This window comes from Corvus hawaiiensis, chromosome 26, assembly GCF_020740725.1.
Source record: "Corvus hawaiiensis isolate bCorHaw1 chromosome 26, bCorHaw1.pri.cur, whole genome shotgun sequence".
Taxonomy (NCBI): domain Eukaryota; kingdom Metazoa; phylum Chordata; class Aves; order Passeriformes; family Corvidae; genus Corvus; species Corvus hawaiiensis.
Window position 1 is genome coordinate 28,702,093 of NC_063238.1, and position 26,789 is coordinate 28,728,881.

The 26,789-nt window shown below is 33.9% G+C and overlaps 1 protein-coding gene across 6 annotated transcripts in view; it reads right to left on the reverse strand.

The window, feature by feature from the left end:
* CSMD3 (CUB and Sushi multiple domains 3) overlaps nt 1–26,789 on the reverse strand; it is a 612,506-nt gene that overhangs the window by 72,188 nt on the left and 513,529 nt on the right. For all 6 annotated transcript variants that reach the window (XM_048286482.1, XM_048286481.1, XM_048286480.1 and 3 more), the window contains 9 exons: nt 22,283–22,492; nt 20,642–20,830; nt 17,310–17,487; nt 15,722–15,867; nt 12,673–12,753; nt 11,422–11,535; nt 7,068–7,256; nt 6,529–6,675; nt 3,806–3,994 (listed from right to left, as the gene is read on the reverse strand). In XM_048286482.1, the coding sequence (XP_048142439.1) occupies nt 3,806–3,994; nt 6,529–6,675; nt 7,068–7,256; nt 11,422–11,535; nt 12,673–12,753; nt 15,722–15,867; nt 17,310–17,487; nt 20,642–20,830; nt 22,283–22,492 (1,443 nt within the window). The remainder of the gene's footprint in view (nt 1–3,805; nt 3,995–6,528; nt 6,676–7,067; nt 7,257–11,421; nt 11,536–12,672; nt 12,754–15,721; nt 15,868–17,309; nt 17,488–20,641; nt 20,831–22,282; nt 22,493–26,789) is intronic.

A 26,789-nucleotide genomic window follows, 5' to 3' on the forward strand; every position in this document is an offset into this window, starting at 1 on the left:
GTGATTTGAACCAATCCTCTTTCATTTTAAAGCCATTCCCACCTATCCTATTAAGGCCTAAGGCCTGCATGCCCTTGTAAAATGTCCCTCTCCAGGTTTCCTGTAGGCTTGTTTTAGCCCTCGTCTTTGTCATCAGTGACTTGGGAAGTGCAGCTGAAACACTTGTCAGTGAAGACTGAATCAAAACCACTGCTGAGTATCTCAGCTGTCTCCATGCCCCAGGTAACCAGGTCTTCTGTATCCTTCTGGAGAGGGCCCACAACTTGCCTAGTCTTCCTTTTAACAGCAATGTATCTTTAGAAGCTGTTCTTGTTCCCCTTGACAGATGTATTTTATCACATCTCTAGCTTTCCTAACCTGATCCATGGTTGCTTGGACACTTTGTATTCCTCCTACGGTGCCTGTCCTCACTTCCACCCTCCCTAGGCTTTGTTCTTGTGTTTCATTTTGTCCAAGAGCTCCTTGCTCATCCAGGCAGGTGTCCTGAAGTTTCTACTTGACTTTCTCGTTGACAGGATGAGACATTTCTGACCTTGGAACAAGTGATCCCTGACTATTAACCAGGTCTCTTGGTTCCCTCTTAAATCTAAGGCTTTATTCCATGGTAGTCTACCAAGCAAATCGCTGAAGTGGCCAAATCCTGCTCTTCTGAAGTCAAGAGTAGCTAGTGCCCACCCTTCTCACTGCTCTGAGGATTTTGTACTCTGTAATGTCACAGTCACTTTCCTTTCCTAGCTTTACATTCCTCATCAGCCCCTCCTTGATGCTGAGAAAAAGGTCCAGCATAGCACCTCTCCTTGCTGGCTCTCCTTTCTCTCTTAGAGTAGCAAGTTGAAAACTACAAATAAAAGTGTAAGCCACTACTTAATTAATTTTCTTTAACAAAAGTAATGTACTCAGAGAAGATCTGGTTCTAAATAATGTTCTGTCTGTTTTGGGAATAAAAATAAAAACTAACCCTTTTCCGCATTCTAAAACCATATATCTAATGTAGGTCATATCAAAAAAAAAGTGAAAAAACAGGGCTTAGGCATTTAAGTCTGAAGTACCTTACTTTGAAGTCAAATCTTGAGCCCTAAGAAAGTACCTATCATGCCCACACAGGAATATTAATCCTCTCAGACTATGTATAAATACTTGGAAAAAAAAAAGCACAATCTATTTTTGCCCCTACTGGGAGCTGATCTGACATAAAATTGATCTGCTTCATAAGCAATATAATAACTATGTGGCACAGTATCAAAGCTAATAATCACAGCTAAGACACAGGTAAAGCACCAATCCTATAACAACTTCCAGGGGTGTAAGAATCAATGTTAAAATATTCTCACATTGCCATAAAAAAATCCCTTGCACATGACATGTAAATTTAAAAAAAAACCAACAAAAACCCCCAAAAACCACAGTACAGACACACTGCTGAAAAGATCACAGAAAACTATTCCTAATTTTCTATCACCCTATCTTGGCAACTATAAGAACATATACCTAATGGCTGTCACAATATCTACTGGCACCTAGAGACAAATACACATTTAAAAGAAAGTAAGAAAATTTGATGAGGAAATGAAAGACCCCAAGAAACTGTAATTGAATTCAAAATTCCAGAGTGTCTGAGGACATGATGCCAGACAGATAAAAACAGGCAAGTTAATTAAACCAGAATATCCATCTTCCGTCTTTTACTGAACATCTGATAAAACTGTACTATTTCACTTGCCATCACCAAAGAAAGAAACAACTTCTATGACACTAAAATGAAAACATGTGACCATGTTTATTACTTCTTAAATTCCTCAACAGCTTGGATTGCAGACTAGGCAAATTCCAAGATGATAACAATATGCTTGTATAACCAAGGTATAACCAAACAACACTGTTTACTGCATAACTGGCCTAGCTTAACCTCTTCCTTCAGAAGCACATATTAATGATAACAAGAACTTTGAGACAATAACAAGAGTTGCCAGAACAATGTCCACTGCGTTACATCAGGGCCAGCACTCAGCAGCACAGAAAATGAATATCCACTTGCAAAATACTTGTAACATGTAAACAGCATTGATTACAATCCTAACCACCAACAAATTCTACAACATTGTTTATTCACATAATGCACATAATTCACATTCTCTCTCTTTTACCAATCAGTAAAATATATATCAGATACATTCTGGCTACAACTTGAGATGTTCTGTATCTACCATTGAGATTAATTACTCCTTCAGTATTCAAAAATCTCCATCAGTGACTTATCAAATTTTGAGTCATATTATCCATGTTAACAGTCAATCTTGTGGCACAAGAAAAATAAATCCCTCCCTTAACCTTAAATTTTTAAGAAACAACATGCAACCCAGCACACCAAATGCTTGATAACAGACTTTTATATAAACAATAGAGCTCCCAAGGGTCACCCAATGACATTTTAGTTTACAGCAGTTTTGACCTGAATTTCATATATGTGGAAACTTGCACAGAAAAGCTGCCCAGAGAAATTGTAGATGCCCCATCCTTGGAAGTGTTCTAGGCCAGGTTGGACTGGCTTTAAGCAACCTGGTCTAATGAACAGTGTTCCTGCCCATCCCAGAGGGATTGGAACTAGATCTTTAGGGTCCCTTCCAAGTAAAACTGTGGGAGACAGAGGAGTAGAAACTCCTGCAATTAGAGGACGCTTTGATTTACAACCCTGGAAGAGACTAGGTCTGGCTTAATTGACAGAGATTTGTGGACTTTAAGCAAAAGGATTACAAACTTGTGTTCCTATCATTATAAGTAAAATTGTACACTGGGTGTTTTGGTGAAGGGTTTTAAAATATAATAGTGTGATTTTATATAGTTTAAGTTAAGAATGTAGATGGTATAAAAGAGACAACTGTGTGTACGTGACATGAGAAGTTATTGGTCAAGACATAGCTGCATTGCAGTGAGAAGTGCCACAGGTGATAGGTCATTAATCTAAAACAAAGTGTCGTTTTAAGTATCTATTGGATTAGAAAGTTATAAATTACGATGTAACCCTAAATCTTGTGACTAGTCGCCATTACTCGGAGGTGTTGTAAAATCTCATGCCTGGACTGATGCATTTGTTATTTTAAACAATAAATTCGTGTAATTGCATAGTCCCATCCCTGAAAGTTATTTTCCTCCGACACGTGAAAGTGCGAGAAACGGACATAAAACCTTGTATGATTCTATGAAAATTATCTTTTAGTTAGGGGAAAATGTGACAATATCAGGATAAGTTATTGCCACATCAGATAATTTGACAGGAAAAAATGACAAATAGGAACTATCCAAAATTCCCTAAAAATAATCTATCAAAGAAATGTTTGGTCACTGTACATCAGCTTGGGCAATACTGTGAATCAAACTGAAACATTAAAATCTATTCCTTTTTCACAAACTTCAGAACACATTTCCACTTCCAAAGATATACATAAAAAACCAGACAGAGACCTTGGAAAACAGAAGACCTTAATTATATTAGTTCTCAAAGAACACCAGCATTTTGAAGACTTACCTGAAATTTCAGAAATTATTATTAGACCAGAATGAAGTACTTAAATACTCTTCACTATGTCTTAAAGCAATATTTTTTGTATCTGTCAGGCTTATTAGATCCTCTTGAAATACTGTTTCTTCAAAGTACATTTGTTTTTATGAGGTTGAAAAATTTTGGCACAGAAGTATGTCCATAAAATATTTACCTGCTATTAATTTTAAGTCAGAAAACTGATGGCTTACATTACAAAAGGAAATAGAAAGTTTCTTAGAGTATATATTTTTGAATAAAAGAATTTACCTTGACAAGCTGGGACTGGAACATCCCACGAGTAATAACCATATGGAGACTTCCTGCATACAGCAGTACTTTTCCCAATGAGCCGAAAGCCTCGATCGCAAGCCCAGCGAACCATACTGTTGAGCTGTCCACCTGTCTGACTGACAATGAAACCATGCAGAGGCGACTCCGGGGTGCTGCAGTAGAGAGCTTTAAACATAAATATTGAATGAATAAAATACGCGTTTAGAATTCAGATAACAATTCTTGAGAAATTCTTGTTGAACTCAGTGGACATCTGATAGGACACTGAGAAAATGTTACTAGAAGTTGTGTCTTGTGCTGATAATGCATGCATTGAGCAATTTCACAAAATATAAAGGTGATAAAAAAAGAGCTTTATAAGCACTTTATAAGATTTGGGTTTCAGTAGCCTCCAAAAAAATAGAGTGATAACTCACTTTTATAACTGGCTATAGCTTTGCGGTTTGGGTTTTTTTTACCATCTTCTTTTTAAATCAAATAATCTACTGAACTTTAGTTTATGATGAAATATATTGAAATTATATATCTATAAATTTCAGTAGTAAACAAATTTTTGAAAGAAGGAAACATCTAGCACATCCTGAACATAACTGTTAAAATAGTCCTTTCTTTATGGTCCTAAATAAACTCTTTCATTTAAGTTTTCTGATACATTGAAATGAAATGAAACAATTAAAATAGATTTTAATGATATTGATGACTGCCACGATAAATCCATGGCAAAAAATACTTAATCTGATTTTAGCTGTTGATTAATTTAGAACACATTAAGTCTTACAGAAGTCTTATCTAGAGACTATGAAAAAAATCATAGCTAATTATGAGAGCAAATAAAATCTCTAAGAGTTACAGTTTTTATCATCTGAAATTATTTATGTACTTAACAACTCTGTTATTAAACACTAGTCGCTACTATGTTTCCTTTATCTCCCTTTTTCATCGAGTACCAGGTAATTTAGGTTTGTCTGTCTTGTCAAAGGAGCGAACCAGAAGGCTCTTATAACCTGGTAAACAGTTTAAGATGAATTTTGTTTGTGTAAGAGGTTAACTTGGTCTCTGATTAATTTGATTAATTCCTGCTGGCCATCACAGCCATTTTCCCTTTTTGTAGAAAAGAAAACTGTGTTGGAAGTTTGTTTCCAAGCGCTTCGTTTATGCTTTGAAAAATGTTGATAACTATTGATATTTATTTTCTCAGGCAAACAGCAAACTGCTGCTTCACTCTCTCTTTAAAACTTTGCATGTCTCATTAATTACTTCAGGTCAGTGTTTTTCTCCTGTGAAAGCTTCCTCTGACCAGAATGGAGTTACATGGCTGTTCATTTATGACAAATATTTATTAAACATATTAAATCAAAGAGCAGAATGAGAAGTACTGCTATATCTTTCAGACCACATACTATGAAAATATTTTCTTCCTTACACTAAATCTCTCCTGACTTATCCTTTCTTGAAAGAACCAAATATACAGACACCTCTACTTCTCTAGTGTATAAGAAAATATACCAGTATATTCAGTGTGAAGCAATCACTAGAAAATATTTCCTGTCTACCTCTCAACAGTTCTCTCAGTACCTGTAAGGAAAGACTATGAAGAATTTTCTCTTCTTTCTCTTTTAACAGATCCAACAGGTAATAACGTGCAATGAAAATTGCCACAATATGTTATTTTGTGTCTATTAAACAGTGAATTTTATCTCATTAACAACAGATATTTTAAGCCTGAGAAAACTGTCCTCTCCTAAAGGGAAAGATGACACTGATACAGTTTCACAGTATATTTTGATCCCAATTATTTTTCTTGAATTGTGAAGTAGCCAAAAATTAAGTAAGGAAAAACAAAAACACACAGCAGAAGAATTTGATACTTATTCTTTATTTCTTTCTCTACTTTGTGAAATGAAACAGCTTTATGCCAACAACTTCTTTAATATCTGCAGATACTATCCCCAGTACTCTTCCTTGTGTGTCTTTCATATCTATGTTCATCATAAAAAAAGCAAATACAGATTTTGTGTAATTGCTGTAAATTACAACAAAACTAATTTAGCTTGGTTAATTAAAATAATTTTCCAGTAAAATTAATATTATATAATAATTCTGTTAAAGCAATTTTACTAAAATCTAACTTTGTCAGGTACCATTTCCACACACTATTCATAAATATGTTAATTTGAATTAATAATACATAAAACACTGGCTTTTTTACATACTAATTTATCTCTTTTAATGTTGTTTGCTGCTTCTGTTGAACCTTAAATTAAAGTGTTCAACCCTTCAGGGTCTCATATTTTTCCACTTTATAGGTGTTCACTCCTGCCTTATTGCAGTGCTTTCCCCTGTTCCACCAAAATTCTTAATGGTGAATTCTATAAAGATCCAGTTAGAAAAACACCTCAGTATGAAGAGGCATACAAGTGCAAGTAAATGGGAGAGAGAAGGAGGAAGCTGCTTCTTTTATCTTTAGTACTGGCTTATGCCATTTTGAAACCCTGTCTTTTACTAATTCTCTACAGAAAACGTGTGGGGTTTTTTTTCCTCACAAGATGAGGTCATCAGGTTCATGTAGATAGAACAGGTTTGACTTCCTTTCAGTTTGGTTAATTAAGGATACAAAACATAGCTTATATTACTCTTTTCACATAAACATATATTCCATATTGAAATTTTATGGACTATAGAAAGTCACATTAGCATACCTATATATCTTATCCTGAAACCCTTTTTATTGGTGCCATGATCTGCTGACCATCGGAGAAAGACTTCATGGCCATTGCTGGTTATATTTAGAGAAGATGAATAGTCCCCGCTGAGAGATATGAGCAATGGACTATGACTATTTGGTCCTTGGTACCAAGGAAGGAAAAAAAGAAAAGAGAGAGGAGTTACAAAGTTTAAAATAACATACAATGAACCATATGCACACAATTAATATACATGTAAAACATTCTTCAAGCAAATGGCAAATTAATTTGAATTTAAAATTGAAATTATATGTTATAACTGGAAGCTATGTATTTGCTCAAAACAAAAATTATTTCTATGTATAACGTGACGTACAATTTTAAAATACAGTAATCCAGCAGGTTTTTTTAGCATACCAAATCAAAATATTTGCTTAAGATTTTTTATACTGAAAAATTATTATATGCATAAACAATAGTAATTAGACAGATGCAATATAAAAATACAACGATATAGACAAGGTATCATCCAAAGTTATGCATCTTATAGTTACCATCGAAAACCTCAAGTATATCAAATTCCTTTTCTGTCTGGAAGAATTCGAAGAACATGCTGATATTATAACCCTTTTCCACAGTAATGGTCCATGCACACATCTGGAGATTTGGGTAGCTATCAGGATATCCAGGGCTCAGTATTACTCCTGTTGAATCCAGACGCATCTCATTGGCTGGACATAGCACTGTGAAACAGAAAAATTGGCAAAACAGTCTAAAGCCCATTATTTCTGTTTCGTGTGATTGACAAGATTTTATTGAGTTTAAAAGAACTGGATTACTCATTCTATTTCCTTAAATTGAGCAACATGGTGATTTAAAATATGATGGAGTTAATTTTGAATTTATCTGGATTCACTAGGTCTCCACAGAATAATAATCTCATTAAATAGAAATAGTTGATATCACCATGTTATTGGAACTTTTTTTGAAAAATATGTTTGCTTCATGATATATGAACAAATGCCTTCAGTATATTCAGAACCTAACACTGCTAAAAAGGAGCGTTGAAAGGTTTTTATATTGACAACTCACCCCTATATGAAAATGAGTTAGTCCTGAGTTACACAAGGAAAAAAATATAGGATCTTAGTTTTCTCAAGAATACTGGAAATAATAGTGTCTCATTAATTACAAAAATCAGGTTTTGTGTTGAAAAAGTTATTGGACTATGAAGAGAGATAAACAACACAGAAAAGCAGAGAATGGGAGAGAAAAAGAGTACTCATCTTCTTAAAAATCTTTGTAAGAATCACAGAATATTTGGGTTGGAAGCAATGTTTGAAGATCATCTAGTCCAATCCTCTGCAAACCCATCCAAACTGATCTGTATCTGCCCATGTATTTTAAAAATATTTGTATCTCAGTTGCAATTTAGCATCTAGTTGTTAAACTTAAAAAGTTGTTTCTTATGTCCTGTGTTTTTTTCAATTACTCAAGAAGAGACTGAATACAACACCTCCACCCACTTAATAAAACTCATATGAATGGAACCTGGCTGTAAAACTACAGTGCTGTGCATATCTCAAGAAAATGAACAAGGTAATCCTCTTAGCTTTATATGTACATACAGATATATGTACGTACACATATATTTATATAAAAATGTGGGGCAGGAAGAGCATAACTAATCTGGCTGCACTCATTTATCTGCAGCTGGTTTTGTCTTGCAAACTGTCCTTAATTTGAGGATTTTCAGTTAAACATCCCTCAGGAATTTTATAGAGAATTTAAAGACTTGTTTCTGTTAAACAGATTCGCTTGGGAATTGGGTAGCTAAGTTTTCTATGAATCAGAGAAAATGTATCTGAGATATAGTTAAAAGTCACCATTAAAGAATTTTCTCAAGGTCTCCTAATTATGATGCAAAATACAGTTTGAATCTTCTTACTCTGAAATTTTCATTTTACCCTGAAAGTAGAAGCTAATTTAAAGCAAAATTAAGGGAAAAGCTACATGTTTTGTATGGACAATGCTCTATTTTAACAAAATAAGATGATAGGCATTGGCTAAACTTGTGGAATTTAGTGACTATTTTCACATCTAAAGGAAATTTGCAAGAATTTTAAGAAATGCTCATTCAACTAACACGCACCAGACAAAAACAGACAAAAAAAAAAAAAGTGACATAGTTTAAAATAGTGCTAAATGTGATGTAAACTAAGCTGTAATAATTAAAATTACCAAATAAATCTTATTTTGCTTCAATATTTTTTCTTAGGAATAGCTCATTTGTCAAGTATACCTTCACTGCAATACATTAACTTCAAGATCAATATATTGTTACTTAAATTCTGATAAGCAGCATTCTTCAGATTTACTTATGGATTAATTTTGAATGTAGGTATCAATTATTTTCAAGTCGAAAATTAAAGAAAAATTCCATCAAATCTCACTTTACACTGGCTAAAGCATACAACATATGCACAAGGTTAAAGCATCAGGAACTAACACTGTTAAGTCCAACAACAAACATATGGTCTACCCAGTGAAAAGAACTAGTAAACTAATACTAATATGAACCAACAGAAGAACTGAGTTTTTTACTTGGGAGTGACTCTTATGTAGTGTGTTATAGTCTGCACAATGAAGTATGGTAGCTTATCTATAGACTAATATGATAAAGTAAAATCATGAAAGACAGAAATTTTTGGCATGTATTTTTGCTACCTTTATATTTTTCAAAGCTCTCTATTCATCTTTCATTACTGAAATTTAACTTATATGCTTAGATCTTCAACCTTAGACATTATATAAATAAATAGAAAATATGCTGCTGTTTATTCTAGGTTGCCAGTTGAACTGATCATTTTAACACAATTTGACAAATTCCTTTGCAATTTTCTTTTTAATTTTCTGACTCCAACTTTGAACACCATGTTAATTTCATTCTGCTTTGAACGGAAATTATAAGAGCGTTGATTTAATATTTAGTATTGGAACCAATGTTTAGCATTCATATCTGACAGATAAAAGATTAACTACGGTAACTGAAGTCATCATTCCTGAGTTTTTGTCTTGGGTCTTGCGCTGAATACAAATATGCCTTCAGCAACACACGCTGAGAGAATGCCTCAGGATCAGCACATATGTCTCTATTTGCCCTATCTAATATTACATTATTTTAACATTTAAAGCAATGCCTGGAGGTTACTATGGTTTTCCACCTATTAAATGCTGTAAGTCTGCCAAGTTAGGGTTTAAACTTAAATTGGGGTGTTGGAAGCTATTTCTAGACACATTTGTACTCAACTAAATGCATAGATTTTCAGAAATTATCAGTGTTAAAGTTCTTATGAAGCTCACATTTCAATTTCACTTTGCATTTTTAAGAACTAGACTTACTGCTGTGAATTATTTTGACTTCTGCATAGTTTTGTCCATAAAATCAGGAGAAAACAGTTTAATCAGCTGTAATAGTAGACCCTTCCAGTTTTCCAGGAATGGAGGAGCACAGTATATTTATACAAGACTTTTTTTTAACTCTCAGCTCAAAGCTTAGGTGAATTTTATAGTAATAATAAAGTCTTAAAAATTAATAAACTGATGTTTAATTTCCTAGCATCTATATTGTACACCATTTTATAACTTTAGAAATTGCCAAGAAACAGTAAAATATTAAAGTTTTACTTGTAAAAGTAGTAGATTTATTCACAATTAATTTACTCTTGCAAAATAAATCTTTCATCGTGAATGTTTTATGGATATGTTAATGAATTAAAATTACTGGAGAAGGACACACCAAAACGTTAGATTGGTAGGAAAAACAGATGGCAGTATTTTTAATATAATACAAATGTAAATCAAATGCACTTATTATGACTGATTTGGGAAAGTATTTTAATCCTGCTGTAGATGTTAGAATATTAAGCTCAGGAACAGATGGATCACAAAGGAATATCACAGCAACTAGCAGAATCCAAAACGGCTTTTGTTAACATAACTTAAACTTTTATGAGGCTATGGTGTTTCAGTTTGGTCTTTTTTCCTTGAAAAGACTTTATCATACATGTTTATAACTGTAGGTCCTTATTCATCCTTCCAGATATAAATGGAAGAATTAGTAAGAAAACATAAACTCATACCCATCACTGGAACTGCAAAGAGATTCCATTTTTTAAATGAAGCATGTGCAAGGCTTGTCTTCATTAGCTCCCTAATCAGCTTGGTATGAAAGAAAAACCTCACATTTTTTTTTAAATTACAGAAAAATTATATTCTACTGTAACACATCAAATTTCAGCTTAATAAAGACTGGTCTAAAGTGTGATGTTAGTCACTGGCAGGAATGCAATCTTGTTTTGAGCTTACCAATGAGATGGCATTATCTATTTGCAATTTTCAGTAAGAAGAAAAATGAACAAACAAATGCATACACACACACACACACACACACACACATACATAAAACCTGGTTTTTAGAATACATTGAATAAAAATGGAAGTACTTAAAACTGCCCTGAAAAATTATTTTGTGAACTTGTTCACCCAAATCCATGCTATGTTAATTTAGCATTTTAAAAAATTTCCATATAAATTTTCATACTATTATGTTGTAGATAAAATGAAAGTCTCATTATTTACTGAATTAGACTCCCTGAAAAAAAAAAGGAACTATAAAATTATGTTCACAAAGTAGAGCATGAACTTGCAAAGTTGATTAAAAATTGCTATATATTTTGCATTAATATCTGACATATATGAAACAAAACAAAGAGTGATATATTGGGATAAATTGTCAAAAGTCTGAAATAGTTTCAGTATGGTGTCTTATGTAAAGAGATGCAGAGGTTATTTAAGGAATCACCAATGAACTGGTCTGACAGCAGGAAAGTAAAAAGGTGGAAAAACCTTGACAAGTAGGTGGTGCTCCATCCATCTGAAGTCTTTCCCCTAGTCGGCATGTCAGAATCTCATTACCAACCAGTGTAAAGCCTGGCTGACACTGGTACCTTATTATGTCTCCTGTTCAGAAAAACAAAACAGGGCAAAACACAAACAAACAAAAGAAACATTAAACAGCAATTAACTGGGACTTTTAGCTTTGAAAACATTATTGATTAATGAAGTTTCTTACCACCATATTATACAATGGGCTAAATGACCTCTGGCATAAACAGCTTTGATTAGTCTAAGAAATGTGTTAAATGAGCTTTGTGTTGCACACTGTGCTGCATCTATCACTTTTTCCCACCACATTATTTGTTAGATAGTTTGCTTATTTATCTGGGCTTGACTGATGCCATGTGAACCAAATGTCCACAAACCTTTAAGCAATATAATTTATAGTATAACCATTATGGAACTAAATAAAAGTATAAGATCAAGTCAGTAGTTCATACAATCCTGAGGGGGAAAAAAATTAAATAGCAACAGGATTTAGTTGATGATATCTAAATTTGGCACTCTGAGAATAAGGAATTGTCATTTTTTAATTAAGAAACCAGTACTTCGTATAGTTTTATGTACCAATAAAAATTGGCATGTTCCAGCACCTCTCTTTGGTCCGTACTACAGAGAAAAAAAGGAAAAAAAAAATTCTCTTTGTGACCTATATAACTAATCTTATATTGGTATATACTAAAAACCCCCTATTTTTCTTTGACATCACATGAGCAAAACCAGACATCTGAAATAAGATCATATAAATAATATTTCTTTGAAATATAGTAACATTATTGACATGTCTCAGAAAGTCAGAATGTCACCCCCTTCTCTGATCCTTTTAACTTTTACAAATTTGATTTTACTCTTTAGGTCACAGAACCTTAATTCTGGTATAGAATACAACATTGTCTACATGTTTTCTTATGGGTTTTGTTTGTTCGTTTCAGTGTAAAACAATGTTTAATATTAAACAGTATGAAAAGTGTATTTTAAAATTAAGTCAATTTCAAAGAGTTACTGTATTATTTATATGTAATCTCTGAAACATAGATGGAATTCAGGATGCATAGGGAAGAGGAATGATTTCTTAAAAAATGTATTATCAAATAAAAATCTGAAGTATTACAAGTACTATTTCCATTCTGAAAAGCATCCTGTGCACAGCAAGTTTACTTTATGAACAAATTTTGCCTTTTTTTTTTTTCTTTATATTACCTATTTCGAATTCATCATCCTCAGCTACAATTTCGGCATTTGGTATATTTGCTGGAGGCTGGCAGACACGGAGCTGATAGGCTATAAACAGGAACAAAGCACAGTTGACATTCTCAAACGTAGTTGTCATAGCCATGCAATAACTGATTTAATATCCACCTTAGCAGGATAAAATAAAAACTCCATTAATTTATTTTGAAACTTTCAAAAGAATCAAAAGAAAGGAAATGAAAACATTGGAAGTTGTGTCTTCATTTTCAGTTATTTAGTTTTAGTGGTGAAACCCTCTTCTGGAATAAGAAGCTTAGAAGTGGTTGCCAATTTTCTTACTTAAGTGATCCCAGTTAAAAAGCAAATATTTTTGTATTTTTCAATCATTGTTTTGTTTGTTTTTTTGTTTTTTTTTTTGAAAATACAATTTTACTGTTGAACTCTTCCACTTTTGAAACCTTGTAACAAATACAAGTTTTGGAATCTCAAAGATTCTACCCAGAGGCAGCATAACTTATGGACAGAAGCATCTTGAATGTGAAATTTCCCAGTAAATAAACAGTTGTGGAGCACACATCACCTGCAGATAGGGTCAGAGAAGAATCCTGCTTTCGAAGTTCTCATTTGAAGCTTCACATGAAATAATTTTCTGAGATTTAGCACATGATGCAACAGTCAGGCAAAATAATTAGATGAAATAAATAAATAGACAAGTAGGAAGAGTATGCAGAAGCTACATAGATTGATTTTTTTTTCCCCCAGAGATCCAGTGAAAATGGGCCCACGTTTGGACAAAACACCATTTAATCTTAATACAATTAGGACAGAAATCTGGGGAAAGAAAGCACATTGATATATTCACACCTACAGTCGAGTCTCTCCTGTTATAAAGTGTACATTCAGGATAAAGTATGCTTTGTTTTCATTAGTATTACATTTTCATATAGCAGTGTTTTATAGCATTTCTCTTTAGCACAGAAACATCAACTACTTATGGCAGATGACAGTTCAGCTTCAATAATACACATTCTTGGTTGCTTCCTGTAATTAGATACTTTAGTACTCTAACTGGTCAAACTTCTAACAATCACAAAATTTATACCTTAAATAAGACCTATTGTTACTACTACTACCTTTTGTTACTACAGATGAGTCACCCTCATTTGATATCTTCCTATTACACTCCTATTTTGTCAATCATATAATGAAGATCTACTTAAATCAGTGAGTCAGAAAGCCTTAGAATAAAGCAATTTAAAACAAAACACACCAATTAAATATGAAACAGCTGTGCTGTTTGCATCTTAAGAAAAATAACAATAAAAATCATGAACATAATTAAAATTTGATTTAATAAACAAGTCATATAATTAATCTCAAATGTCTCTCATTTTTGGGTAACAGGAGTATCATTAATTTTAATCCTAACATTATTTGTTTTAAATAAATTTGACTCCTCGCCTTTTTTTGACTCATTGACTGCCTTGTCTTTATTACTATAATTTTTGTGCAGCTGATATGAAGGATCATAGACTCCAAGATACTCAGAGATTTATTTATCTTGACAACATTAGACCAAAAATCATTTTAAGTTTCTTTATAAATAATCTTTGTGCTACTCAGTTTGCATCTTTTTTGTACATTAGGGCCCACAACTGTGGTATGACAATTTCCACAACAAAAAAAACAAGTAAAAGGAGATCTTTAGAGACACTTTAATACTAGCAAATTATTAGACCACAAGAAATAGCCTGAAGTTGCTTCACATAAGATTTAGACGGGATAATAATAAAAATGTATTAACCAAAAGGGTTGTCAAGCATTGAAACAGGCTGCTCAGGGAGGTGGTGGAATTACCATCCCTGGAGGTATTTACAAGACATGTAATGTGTTATTTATCATTCTGGTTTACTGATAGAATTGGCAGTGTTGGGTTTACTGTTGGACTTGAACTGGACATAGAATGTCTTTTCCAACCTGAACAATTCTATGATTCTATGAGGATTTTAACATATTTTTGGTCATATACTGATATACTAATAGATATCAATACCTATCAATTCATTAATGAATAAAAAATGTCATTTTGTCCTTTGCAAGTTGATACATGCAATTTAGATGCCAAGATCTGGAATGGAAATTCTGATCCCTCTCAACCTAGCCCTGCTGGAGTCTCTACTCCAAATTCAATTGCTGGTGGATTTTTTTCATTATAGGCTTTATGGATTTGTTTTGTTTTGTTTTGCTTAGATTAAAGTTCCTCTAATACCATTAATTCTGTCTATCTGTATTCACCATGGTCTTTAGTAAGTCAAAAAGAAAGTCTTCTAGTCACAAGATTTGACAAGGATCCAGAAAACAGGCTGTGTCTGTTCACGTTTCCTAGAGTATTCAATCCAATCGGCATTCACAAAGCACCTAAACTCACCCTTACTTCTCAATCTGTCTCCTTTTAATTATAGCAGGGTAAAAGACACTTTGCCACAGAGGGTCTGGATGACTACAAAAAGAGGTAGAATTCAGTGCATTAATTCATACACATTTTCATTCAGTCAGTATTTAATTCAAGGGCAGATTAATGTTAACTACACTATGTAGCTCACTATCATTGAACTACATAGTATAGTAAACATTTTATCATAGGTATAGTTGACTATCATTGGTGTCTCTGCAAAAACAAAACTTTCTTCAAAGTATCCAAATGTGTAAAAGAAATTCAGTGTCCTCCAAAAACATTTAGGTTTCAAAGGAATTTTAGAAACACTGTAAAAAGTAAAAGTATGTGCACCTTGAACTTTAGGGTCTTGATGCTGCCTTCTTTGTTCATGTCTCATCATAGTGCAGTCTTTTTGTTTGACTAATAGTAAATTTAATATCTTGTCAAGAAAATAACTTATTTTCATCATTTATGTTAGTCTTCCATATATTTGCATTACCATAGTAGTGGTCAATCATATTAATAATAGCAACTCTTAGAAAAACCAACTCATTTTTTTATGCCTTGTCTTCCTCCAGTGACCAGCATAAACAGTGGAAAAGTTTAATTTGTCACACTTACCATGATAACTAAGTACAAAGAAGCCACTGGTAGTAAAGTCACTGTGAAACTTGATCAGAATCTGATTGGACGTGCTATAGACTGATTCTAATGCAGTGTTGCCACTAAATTGTCCAATTTGAGGGGAAGTTTGGTCGGGTCCATCCCTAAGAAAAACAAACAGAATGGGTTTTTTTTTGGTCCAAAAATTAATATAATTTCTTCAAATTTTAAGTGAATGCAGTAAATTTTCTCTAGATTGTTCTATAAGGCATGAGACAACTAAAGTAAGATAAAACAGACATCAAGGGCTGAAGACCTTTTCATATCCTGTACGTGGACTGGATACTAATTCAACCACCTTTTGAAAGTCACATTCTTATTTTCAAATAAAAATTGCAGTTAACTCAAAACTATTGAATTTGTGATTTTACTTCATCTACTTGCCAAAATGTCTGATCACATTTGTCTACCTATACTTTCAAATGTGGCTATCAGAAAAGAAATGAAACTAAAACTGTTCATGTCCCCCAGTCTTTCGATATTGGTAATTCCTAGGAAAATTAAGAGATAGTGTTGTTAGAATTAATTAATAGAATAATTTGAAAAGACAAGAATGGAAATTGTCTTAGCAAAAATAAAACCAAAATGCTTACAGTCTAGTGAATACACAATATTCCCCTTGAAAACTGCATGTGGACATTAATAAATCCACATTTTATTTGCAAAGCTTATTTTAAGTTACTTTTAGATATGCTTTAATGTCAGCATTTTTAACCTCACTTTTTTTGGTCCAAATTATGGCACATTGACCCTCTCCCCTCTGTTTTAACAGGGAAATTGTATGCTTTGAAGAAGCATTTTAATTGTGAATAAAATGTTGGGTTTTTTCCATTGGAAATTTCTATAGTTTTTTTGATCTGCTCTGTAAACAAATAGTATCCTAGAAGTGGTATAAGCTGCATAATTAAATAGCCATCATATATATAATACAATTTTGACACGTAAAAATGAGGACTAAAGCCATTAAATGTCTTCAGATATGTGTTGGAGGGACTAATGTGATAGGCTGCTGCTGAGGGTCATCATGCAGAGCCTTGACAGCCATGGATTCAAGTACATAGAGAATATAATTTGTTTACAGTTACTGATAGCTCAATTCTTTCTGTCATAGCCAAATACAAACAGACCCTCTCATTTTATGTACTCTTAGGAGTAAAAGAAGCCAACTTGGAAGAAATGAATGAAGTGTTGCCCTACTTTAGTTTCAAGTACTCCTTCTCTAAAACACTAATACACACATCTGAAACTTATTATCACTCCTTTTCTAAGTATTATTTCTCTTGATTGTTGGTGAGCTATTATAGCATACCTCTATATGCTTTTCTTTGTTGACAAACTGAGGAACACTATCATTGTTTTTGAATTCTTGTCCAGTGCTATCTAAAGAGAATGGTCCATTGGAAAACATAGACTGGTGTAACATGGTCATTTTTCCTAGAGAGAGCACTAGTTTCAAGGGGAAAATCACAAAAATATTCTTTTAAATTCATATTTGGTTGCAGAGTGTCACATGAAGATTAAATAAATGCCAAAAGTGTTTTCTTACCAGACAGTTATGAAATCATATATTGGCTCTGTTTGAAGAACTGTGAAATTGATGTAGATTCCATTCCCAGGTGGTACTCTTACAAGCCAGAAGCAGTCTTGAAAGTTTGGGTACTCATCAGGGTATCCTGGAGAGTATATGGTGCCGTTCATTGCAGTTATGTTTCCTCCACACAGAGCTATAAAAAAGACACTTTTTAAAAAAGAGAATAGATGCTTTTTGCATTCTACTCAAACCATATAAAAGCCCTACTTTGAAACACATTAGGTACACTATAACTTCATTGCATATGACCATTGCTGTGTAAAGAAAACAGATTTTATTCAGCTTTGTGCAGAGTCAGAAGTCTATTTTGACAGTATTGCTCAAATATAAAAGAAAAAATCATAATTCTGATGTCATAAATACTACCAGAACTGGTGGTGAAATTCCCTGTGCAACTGAAAATTACTTTGTTAGGGCTTTATGTAAATTCCAGCTACAAATTAGCAACACATCACACTAATTCTTTTCATGTATTGTCACAAGAAGATAGCCAACCAAAACTAACACGAGAGAAGGCACATGCAACGTTGAGAGGTGGGTGAAGATTAGAGGGAAACTTCAAAATGAAAACATTGTGTCCTACAGTATGAATAGTAATTTTGCATTTATGGATATAGATTCTGGTAGATAAAGTAAGAGTTCTCTCAATAATTCATGTTGAAGAGTACTAATTTTAGACATCATACAGTGCAGGAGTGACCATACAGATTCCGGACTTTCGTAACTATGTATTTCTGGAAAACTATTAGTCCAAATTAGATTATATTTTCCATAGAGATTTCAGATGTATGTTGAATATGACACCACCTGGTTATACCACCACCTGGTTTCCAGAGCCTAGCTCTAGAAAAGTGAGTGAATCTTAAAACTGTATAATTTGCTTTATTTTGCATACACTTATTTTGCCCACTTCACCACAAAACATGCATGGTATGGCAACACAGATTTTCTAAAATATATTTTAAAATCTCTCACCGGAGCAGGTTGTTGGAAACACGTTTAACATGCAGGAATTATGCACTGTTTGTATTTCACTAAAGCATGTGTTATGGTTTATGTTTATAGACTTTGGTGCTGAACTGTAGGGTAAGGAGACCTCCATAGTCACACATAAACCATTCAGACTCAACAGCCTGGGCACTGCTTATCTTCAGCTTTTAGCCTTAAAGTCTCAAGGGGGTTTGAGCAGAACAGACAGAAATGGTTTTGCAGCCAGGTCTTAAGGGAGTGAAGACATGGTCTGATGACTGTCAGGCAACAAGATTTCTTGAAAAAGGAGAGGGAACAGAATCCAAACAGATTAAAGCAAGGGAGATGAGTTAGGAAGGGTCAGAGAGTGTTAGATGATTCTGAGCACAGGTGAAAGGAATATTAGGTGCATGGGGATGCAAGAAGAGAACAAAACTGTTTAAACAGAAAGCAAGTTTATTCATATTTAATTCAGATTGTCTGCTTCAAGAAGTCTGAGGAATTAAACAAGCCTTGGTATATCTTGTCTTACAATAAAGACATTAAAGCAAATACAAATTTAAGACATGCCATGTATTTCTAGGACTAGGCACATACAAAAAAGCCAGATTCACTTCAATGCTTTTGAATACCAATCCTTTATCTCAAATCAAACCAAGTATAACTAGAAGATAGGTCATTATACTTCTCCCACAACAGTAAAGAAAAAAAAAAAAAAAACCTCAAAACGATCTGTAGCATATAAAAATGTCACAAACCCTTTACTAAAAATACCATAGTAAGTATCTGCACAAAACCCCATGTATTTTAAGAAATTTGTCTAGGAGCTGAGTAGTGTTGACAGTCTGTAATCATGCATCAAACACACATCTTAAATGTCTATTATCAAGTTGGTGGAATTTTTTTTATCTTAATTTTTCATATCAAATTAAGCAGAAACAAAGAACATTCAGCCATTGTTCAAAAACTTCTTAAAAATTGACACTCAGAACACCAACATGCTTTGTACATTTTAGAATTTACTAATTAAATTCTTGGTTCCATTAAGGTATTTCAAAGAAACAGAATCACTCCATTCAATAAACTGTTTTGATTGTGAGGCACAGAAAATAAAGCTCGAACTAACTAATAGGAAAAGCTGAGTGTTTAGCAGTGAAGGTATGAACTGCTATTACTATTCCATACAACCCAGAAAATGGGTGTTGAAACTTAATTATAATTAATTAACTTCCTCCTCTTTCAAAAAAAAAAAGACAGTGTAAGTGCCATCTCCCTTTTATATGATAAGGCTTCCCCTTTTGAATTCAGTATCAGTTAGGTCTTCATTTAGCTACCACATCCCCCAGAAATTCCTAAGGCTCACTGACTCCAGCAGGAATTTTGAATAATGAAGCTTCTCATTTAAGTACCTAAATCTGGGTATATGGTGCAAAATATACAGAAATCCAGAAAATAGAGAATCTTTTTATTTTCTGTTTGTGTGGTTGCTTTTGGTTTAGCAGTTTTTTTGGGGTGGGGTGTTGTTGCTAGGGGTTTTTATTTAGGCATTTCTCTCCTGCATACTCAGTATTGAGGATCGCATTCTCCATGATGAGTTTTACCATTTAATATAGAGGGAAGTGAGGCCATTAACTGGAGGACTAACCTTCTTTGGCCTGCTGCTTAGAAACAGGTTTCTTTCAGCATAGCTAGGGATGAGATAAACACTTCTACAGAATCAGCAGACACAGTCATTCTGTCTCCTGCAAATTTAAGCTGTGTGCAAGTCACAGTTCCTTGAACCTTCTTATTTGTTTCAAGCACGAGTGAAAAAAAAATGTAAAATTAAAAAAAAAAAGTAATTAAAAAAAAATCCAATTCAGAAAATACATATGTACAAATGATTTCACAGAGCACTGGCTGGAGGATAATTTCACTCTAGACCACCTTTACCACTTCTTTCTAACTGACAAGACAGAACACAAGTGGCCATAATTTGTAAATTCAATTTTTGAAGCCTTTTTTCCTAATTCAGCCCAGAGCTTTTACTGCATTGCCTCACCCAGATTAAAAGCAGCATGGGTCTCCACAATCCAGACTTTAAGCCTAACCTACCAAAAGCAAACTTATTTTCTCAGATAACTTTTTAGAGATTTCATATTACAAAGCATTTCAGCTTCTCTGCTAAAATTTTAATGTGCAAAATTGAATACTTCCTTTGCAAAGACCACACTGTAAAAATACAGGCCTCTAAAAATCAAAAAGCTGAAATTACTTCAGTTAACAGTCTTAGAAAGACTTTCAAATAATGAAGGGTTTATAGGTCACCTGGAACATACCTTCACATCTGGGGAGAGGATGATTCCAATTGCGGCTGATGCCATGAAGACAAGTCAGAGCTGAATTTCCAATTAACGTGTAGCCAGGAAAACACTCAAATGAAATAGTTTGTCCTACAGTAAAGTCATGTCCAATAACAAAACCATTACGAAATGGTCGAGGATCAGGACAGCTTTGTAGCTGATATGCTGAAATAATAACGGTGGAAAAATTAGTAAAATACAAATTCTTATTATCTCAAAAATAAGAGCTTTTAATTAGAATAAAATTAAAAGTCATGGCTAGCCCATATGTTGGGAACTAAAGTTCCATGATGGTGATGACCAAATCATTGATCCTACACCTGGAGAAGTACAGTGAAACCAGCTACGCTTCTGTGCTGCTAAATAACATTTCCTTTTGCTGTTCGAAGATAGTGAGCTAGATGAAGTGCTTTTCTGATCCAATAGGAGTTGTCAGGTTTTACATCCTTATGTTTAAGGAAAATGAGAAATAAACATGTCTATACTTTTATTTGTTTTTTCCCAGAAAAATTAAAAGGCTCTATAATGAATTAGAATATCAAAGACTTTCTAGTGAACAAGAGTTGAAAACAAGCCTTTCTCACACATCTTGGTGATTTTTTCCACGAAGATTTGAAGCATTGTCTTCTCATTACTGATGTGAGAACAAATAAGCTGTGCACAGTCTGCAGTGTAAGAATATCATGTTGTGTATGCTTGAAAGAATCAGTTCTGTCTTATGTGGTTAAAACACAGAAAAGAACTTTCCAGCATTTTGACAAATGACAGCATCTCAAAAATTATTACTGTTACTATTAAGAGTATATACTCTTACGTTTTTACTGTCCTTAGCAGTTTAAGCCACAAATTGACTTTTTCTTTAAAAGCTAATTCTTTTTACAGTGGCTCACTTTCAGAATGTTACAAAGAGTTCAAATCAATTTGGATTTGTTACTATTAAAAGAGTAATAGGAGACTGCTCTAAAGAAAAAACTCTTTAAATCACTCTTAGGTGTTATTCATATAATGAAAATGTGTCTAGTTTAAAATACACATTTGACCTTTTTTTCATGAACAGTGGTGGTCTAATCCCTTTTAAATGAATATGCAATTCTATAAATAGAACTATGATCTCGTGATCTTCACCAGGTCAGCATGACCTACTTGGGTACAAAAGAACAAGAACCTTCAGGGAAATGGTGAACTAGGAAATAAAAGGGATTTTGAGATTTTTGGGTTGGCATTAAATTGCACAAGCCTACATTGATCCAGTAATACAAAACAATATTTAGATCTATCCTTTCCAGAACCCATTACACAAAATTAAAATTCTAGCATGCTTTCAAACATAGAATAGAGATGCTTCCTTTGTAAAGGCATGCAATGTAAATTAATATGCCAATCAACTTCAGATATTGGCAATTATCTGTTTGTTGACATTTGACCTGATTTTAAAGAAAATATGCAATTAATTTGCTTTTTTCAGCTTAACTTTCTTCATTCTTCTGTTTTATCTCAGTGTTTAAAGCTTCGGACTGAAACACATAAAGTCTTTCATATTTATTTTTAGGAATCCCCAAAACTCCATAATATCTTTAATAGCCACCTAGTTCTCTCATAAGAATGTCCAAATCTCACCTTGATATACAATATGAAATCCTTGTTTGTTCTGTGAGTAATCACTGTGAAAGTATAAGCTGGTTTCATGAGTTGTGCTGAACAGAGAGGCTGGTAGCTGGGGGCCACTTAGTCTCCCAATAACAGTGCTAGTTTCTGTGGATCCACTCCTAACTTCTAAGTAATCGTGTATGGTCTCCGTTGAGAAATTCAAAAATTGCAAATGGACACCTGAAAAACACAGTCACTAAATAAACACCACTAGTACCAAAACCAGGAGGGAAAATAAAGTGTGTACATCTTGCACTGATAATAGCAGAAGATAACCAGGTGGAAATCCACGTGCTATCTGGCAAGTGTCTGTATATCCCCCAGTCCTGATGTGTGTGGGGCTGCACATCTATCATCTGCTAGCAAACTTTAAATTGGAATAGTGGGTGAGCAGAAAGGCCTTGGGCCCAGCTCAGGATATCAGGCAGACAGAGCCTCTGCTGGTACACCAAGGACTTGTGAAAGCAGAGTACATGTGAGTAAGTGCTGCACACACACACTGTGGTATACGATGGCTTTGGTGACAGAAATTTCTGATTTTTTGGTTCAGTAAGGAATAGCAAGGCAGCTTAATATCCATTTCCAAGTTATTTCTCCTAACCAGGTGATGTATTACAAAAATTATTTGGCATAAGAAGAAAATTATCATCACTGAATAGTTGGAGGCTCTTAAACATTTTTCTGTTTATACATATTTGTATATAAGTTACAACAAAGTAAAATTTGTATTTTGTCTGGATCTATTGCAACTATGGCATGATAATGCAGTAGTTTCATTAGAAAGACAATTGAGTCCTACTGGTATTTCTGGCAAAGACAATCAACACATTTTCATATAAAACTGAAAATAAAAGATGTAATTTCAGATTGTCTTGGGGTGACTTTATGATGTGTATCCCATATTGCTGCCCTATGCCCAGAAATTAATTTTTGTGCCTTTCTATGCCTTTAAACTGAGCCTGAGAGGGGAAAGGAAAAACTGAGCAAAACTTTTTCAAAGCAGTTTGCAGCTTGTTCAAGGTCATACAGAGATAGCGACTTTTTTTTCCAGCTGCTGCAGGGGGAGGGAGGAAGAACCCGGCTTGCTGTTTTCCAGTCAGCTTTTGGCGAGTTGTTCAGTTTCTTTTTCTCCGAAGAGAGACTGAGAGTTGAACTTTTTTCCTTCCCTCGCATTTCGGATTTTCTCCCTTTTCTGTTGGACTGCTTCAACATCAGAACACATCGGGAGAACTTTCCACCAAGCGCAGAGGGCCTGGCCCTGGGCCAAGTCCCAGCTCTGAGGATGCCAAAGGGAGGACTCTAACACTTTCCCAGGTTTTTCCCCCACAGGGAAAGATTTAAGCATTTAGCATTATTATCCTTTTCCTGTGTGTTTGTTAAATAAATAGTTTTTATCTCCTTCACTTTCCTTCGAGGAAAATTTATTTTTCCCGAACCTGGTGGGGGAGGGGTGGTGACCTGCCTTCTCTCAGAGGATATATCTCTAAATTTGGCCAAACCGGCCCACAGATAAATTATTGAAAGTCATTAATAGTTCTGTAACTCCTAAACTGTAATACCTAAATAGAGTTTGTCACTGTCTTTTAGGACTTCCCTCCAGATACCATGTAAAGTTTATGAATGATTTTCTGAAGCATGAAACATTTTATAAGTAAGTTAGGTGCATAAATAAATTACTTGTTACCCTGATAATTTCTGTCTTGCTTTATCTGAATACACTCTAAGAGATAAGAAAGCTTTTTCTTGGAAGTGTCATTCTTGACTTTGTCAGCCTTCCAAATACTTCCTACACAGAGAATCAAGTTATATTCAAACTTTGCTTTTTCTCTATCATGATATTTTGGCCTTTCATTTGATGCTCTGAACCATACAGTTGCCCAAAGTTTAAGCTGTCATTAATAACTGCCATCTCACATGACCTTGCTGTCAGTTTTTTCCTCTTTCACCAACTTTCTTTGATACAAATGTAGAAATATATTTTTGTTGATCATCCTGCTCTCTGTATTGTACTGTCTTTCTCTTCAAGTTTCTGAACTATATCAATCTTCCAAAGTATTCATCCCTTGCTCCACCAGTAGTACCTGCCTCTATTTGTCTGGGACTTCAGCTTGTTATACTGATATTTTTTTCTATGACTTTTTGCAGTTTGGAGACCCGGCTTGAAAGAGCATTTAATATATTTATATATGCAAATCAACACAGTGTCATTGGTTTACATTACACCATTAGCTAATATACAGTGGAGAAGCTTATGATCTGTAACTTATAATTGGGAGAAAGACTTCCTAAAAAGAGTTAAACAAGTGAAAGTCTATACAAGGTTCCCATGATAGTCTTCTTGAGTTTTTCTATTTACTACACAAAAGAATTGGATTTAAGTGCCTCCACCAGATCAGTCACAGCATCACTAAAACCAGTTTTAGCCATCACTTCTTCAAATGTCATATTTTTCATTTTTTACAGTGAAATTTTATTTTAATATTCAATTTAGTTTCAAACGTATCTCACTTAGAAAAATGTCAAGCATGTTTCAATCTGTGCAGTCTTAGTTTTCTTATAGAAAATTAAACATTTAGTTTTCCTGGAAAACAATTCATAAATCCAGTGAATAACCTTCAGTTAGTACAAAGCAGTTCAAACTATGGATTTTGATGGAGTTAAACTTACTTATCCAAGAAACTGTTTCCAAAACTTCAGTAGCTGAATCTCCTGCCTGATACAAGTCAAACTAAACAGTATGTTAATAATGTAAACTGTAAATAGCAGTCTAAGGAGCTAAGTTGGAATTATTGGACACATAAGCCTGACAGAATGCAAGCATAGAAAATGGGGTTAAGGAGTCAGCACGGGAATGGAGACAGGATAGCAGTAAACTGAGAGAAGAGGCAGATTGCAATGTATTTGGGATAAAAAGACAGCAGGTTCTGCATGCAGTTGAACACACCATTTTATTAAATTTGAAATGTAACCAATATTCCATATTTTTATTATTTCTTCTTTATTAGCAGATGTCTTTGGAACCATCTGTCAAAGTATCCTGTTCCCTTATAGCTATGAACATCCTTTTCTCTTGCAGATTTGACCCAGGATTAATGCACCTACTACTGCTACAACTTTTTTTTGATAACTTAATGAGCAGAAATCTATTTGAGATTCTAGACTGGATTATGACTAGTAATGAAGCACTATAAATTGTCCCATCAGGCTGTCTAAAAACTCAGGTAGTGGCAGAGTTAAAGTGTCTATGTTATTTCTATAAAACACTAAGACAAAAAGAAAAAAACAATTATTGACTGTAATCTTGTGTGTTTTGAATAAAATGCACACAAACAAATTGGGTTCTATATAGAAATCCCTATTCTAATATAATGTATTTCCCCAGATATATCTGGTTATGTCAATGTTACAGAACGTTTAATATTTTTCAATATAAACAACCCATGCAGAACAATTGGCTTTCATTTAAATCATAAGTGAACTAGGCTATGGAATTTCTAATCAAAAATACCACAGAATTGATTTTAAAAGAAAAGGGAAAGAATCTGAACTCCTGCAGAAGAGAACACTATTTGAGATTCCACACTCACTCTGGAAGATCCAGAAATTCTGTACGATCAAGTAAAGAGTATGACAGAAGATGGCAAGTATAAAATAGAAAACAACGGGGCCTGTCTAAGAAAACCAGCACACCATTCAACTAGCATATAAAGAAAAAAATCCAAGTGCACATGCTCCTAAAAACGTTCAACAAGTTAACAAATTAGATAGGACAGCTCTACTGGCTAGCTTTGAATTAAGATTTCACAATAAAATATGTATAGGATCCACCCAAAGTTGCTCAAGGGGTTAGCCAATGTAATTAAAATGCTGATAATACCTATACAAAATCATGGTGAAATAAGAGAAGTTCTAGTGACTTGAAAAAGTCTGAATATATATTCACCTTTAAGACAACAAAGAGGACCTGGGAAATGGAACTAAAGTTTGCTGCAGTACTTGGAAAAATTATGGAACTTAGTTAATTGGAGGCAATTTCCAAACATAAAAAAGACAAAAAGACACTTGGGAGCAGCCAACATGGATTTACTAACAGAAAATAACAGCTAATCAAACATTATATCCTTCTTTTATTAAATTGACAAAGGGAGAAAAGTGTATATAATATACTTTCACTCTGCTTTGGCTTTTGACTAGGTCTATAACATTCTCATCTGGAAGCTGAACATACATGAGCTTGATGAATGGAAAGGAAGTCGGTTAAAAATTAACATAACTTTGAAGCTCCAAGGGTGATAATCAGCCATTCAATTGCTGGCAGCCAGTAACAAGCACAATGTTATGTGGGTTGCTATGGGAGCTTATAGTTTTATTCCTTCAGAAAAGACTTGGAAAATGAGAATGCATCCTCAACAAATGTGTGGAGGATACTAAACTAGGGCTTGTGGATGATGTCCTAAATGGCACAATTTTTGTCTGA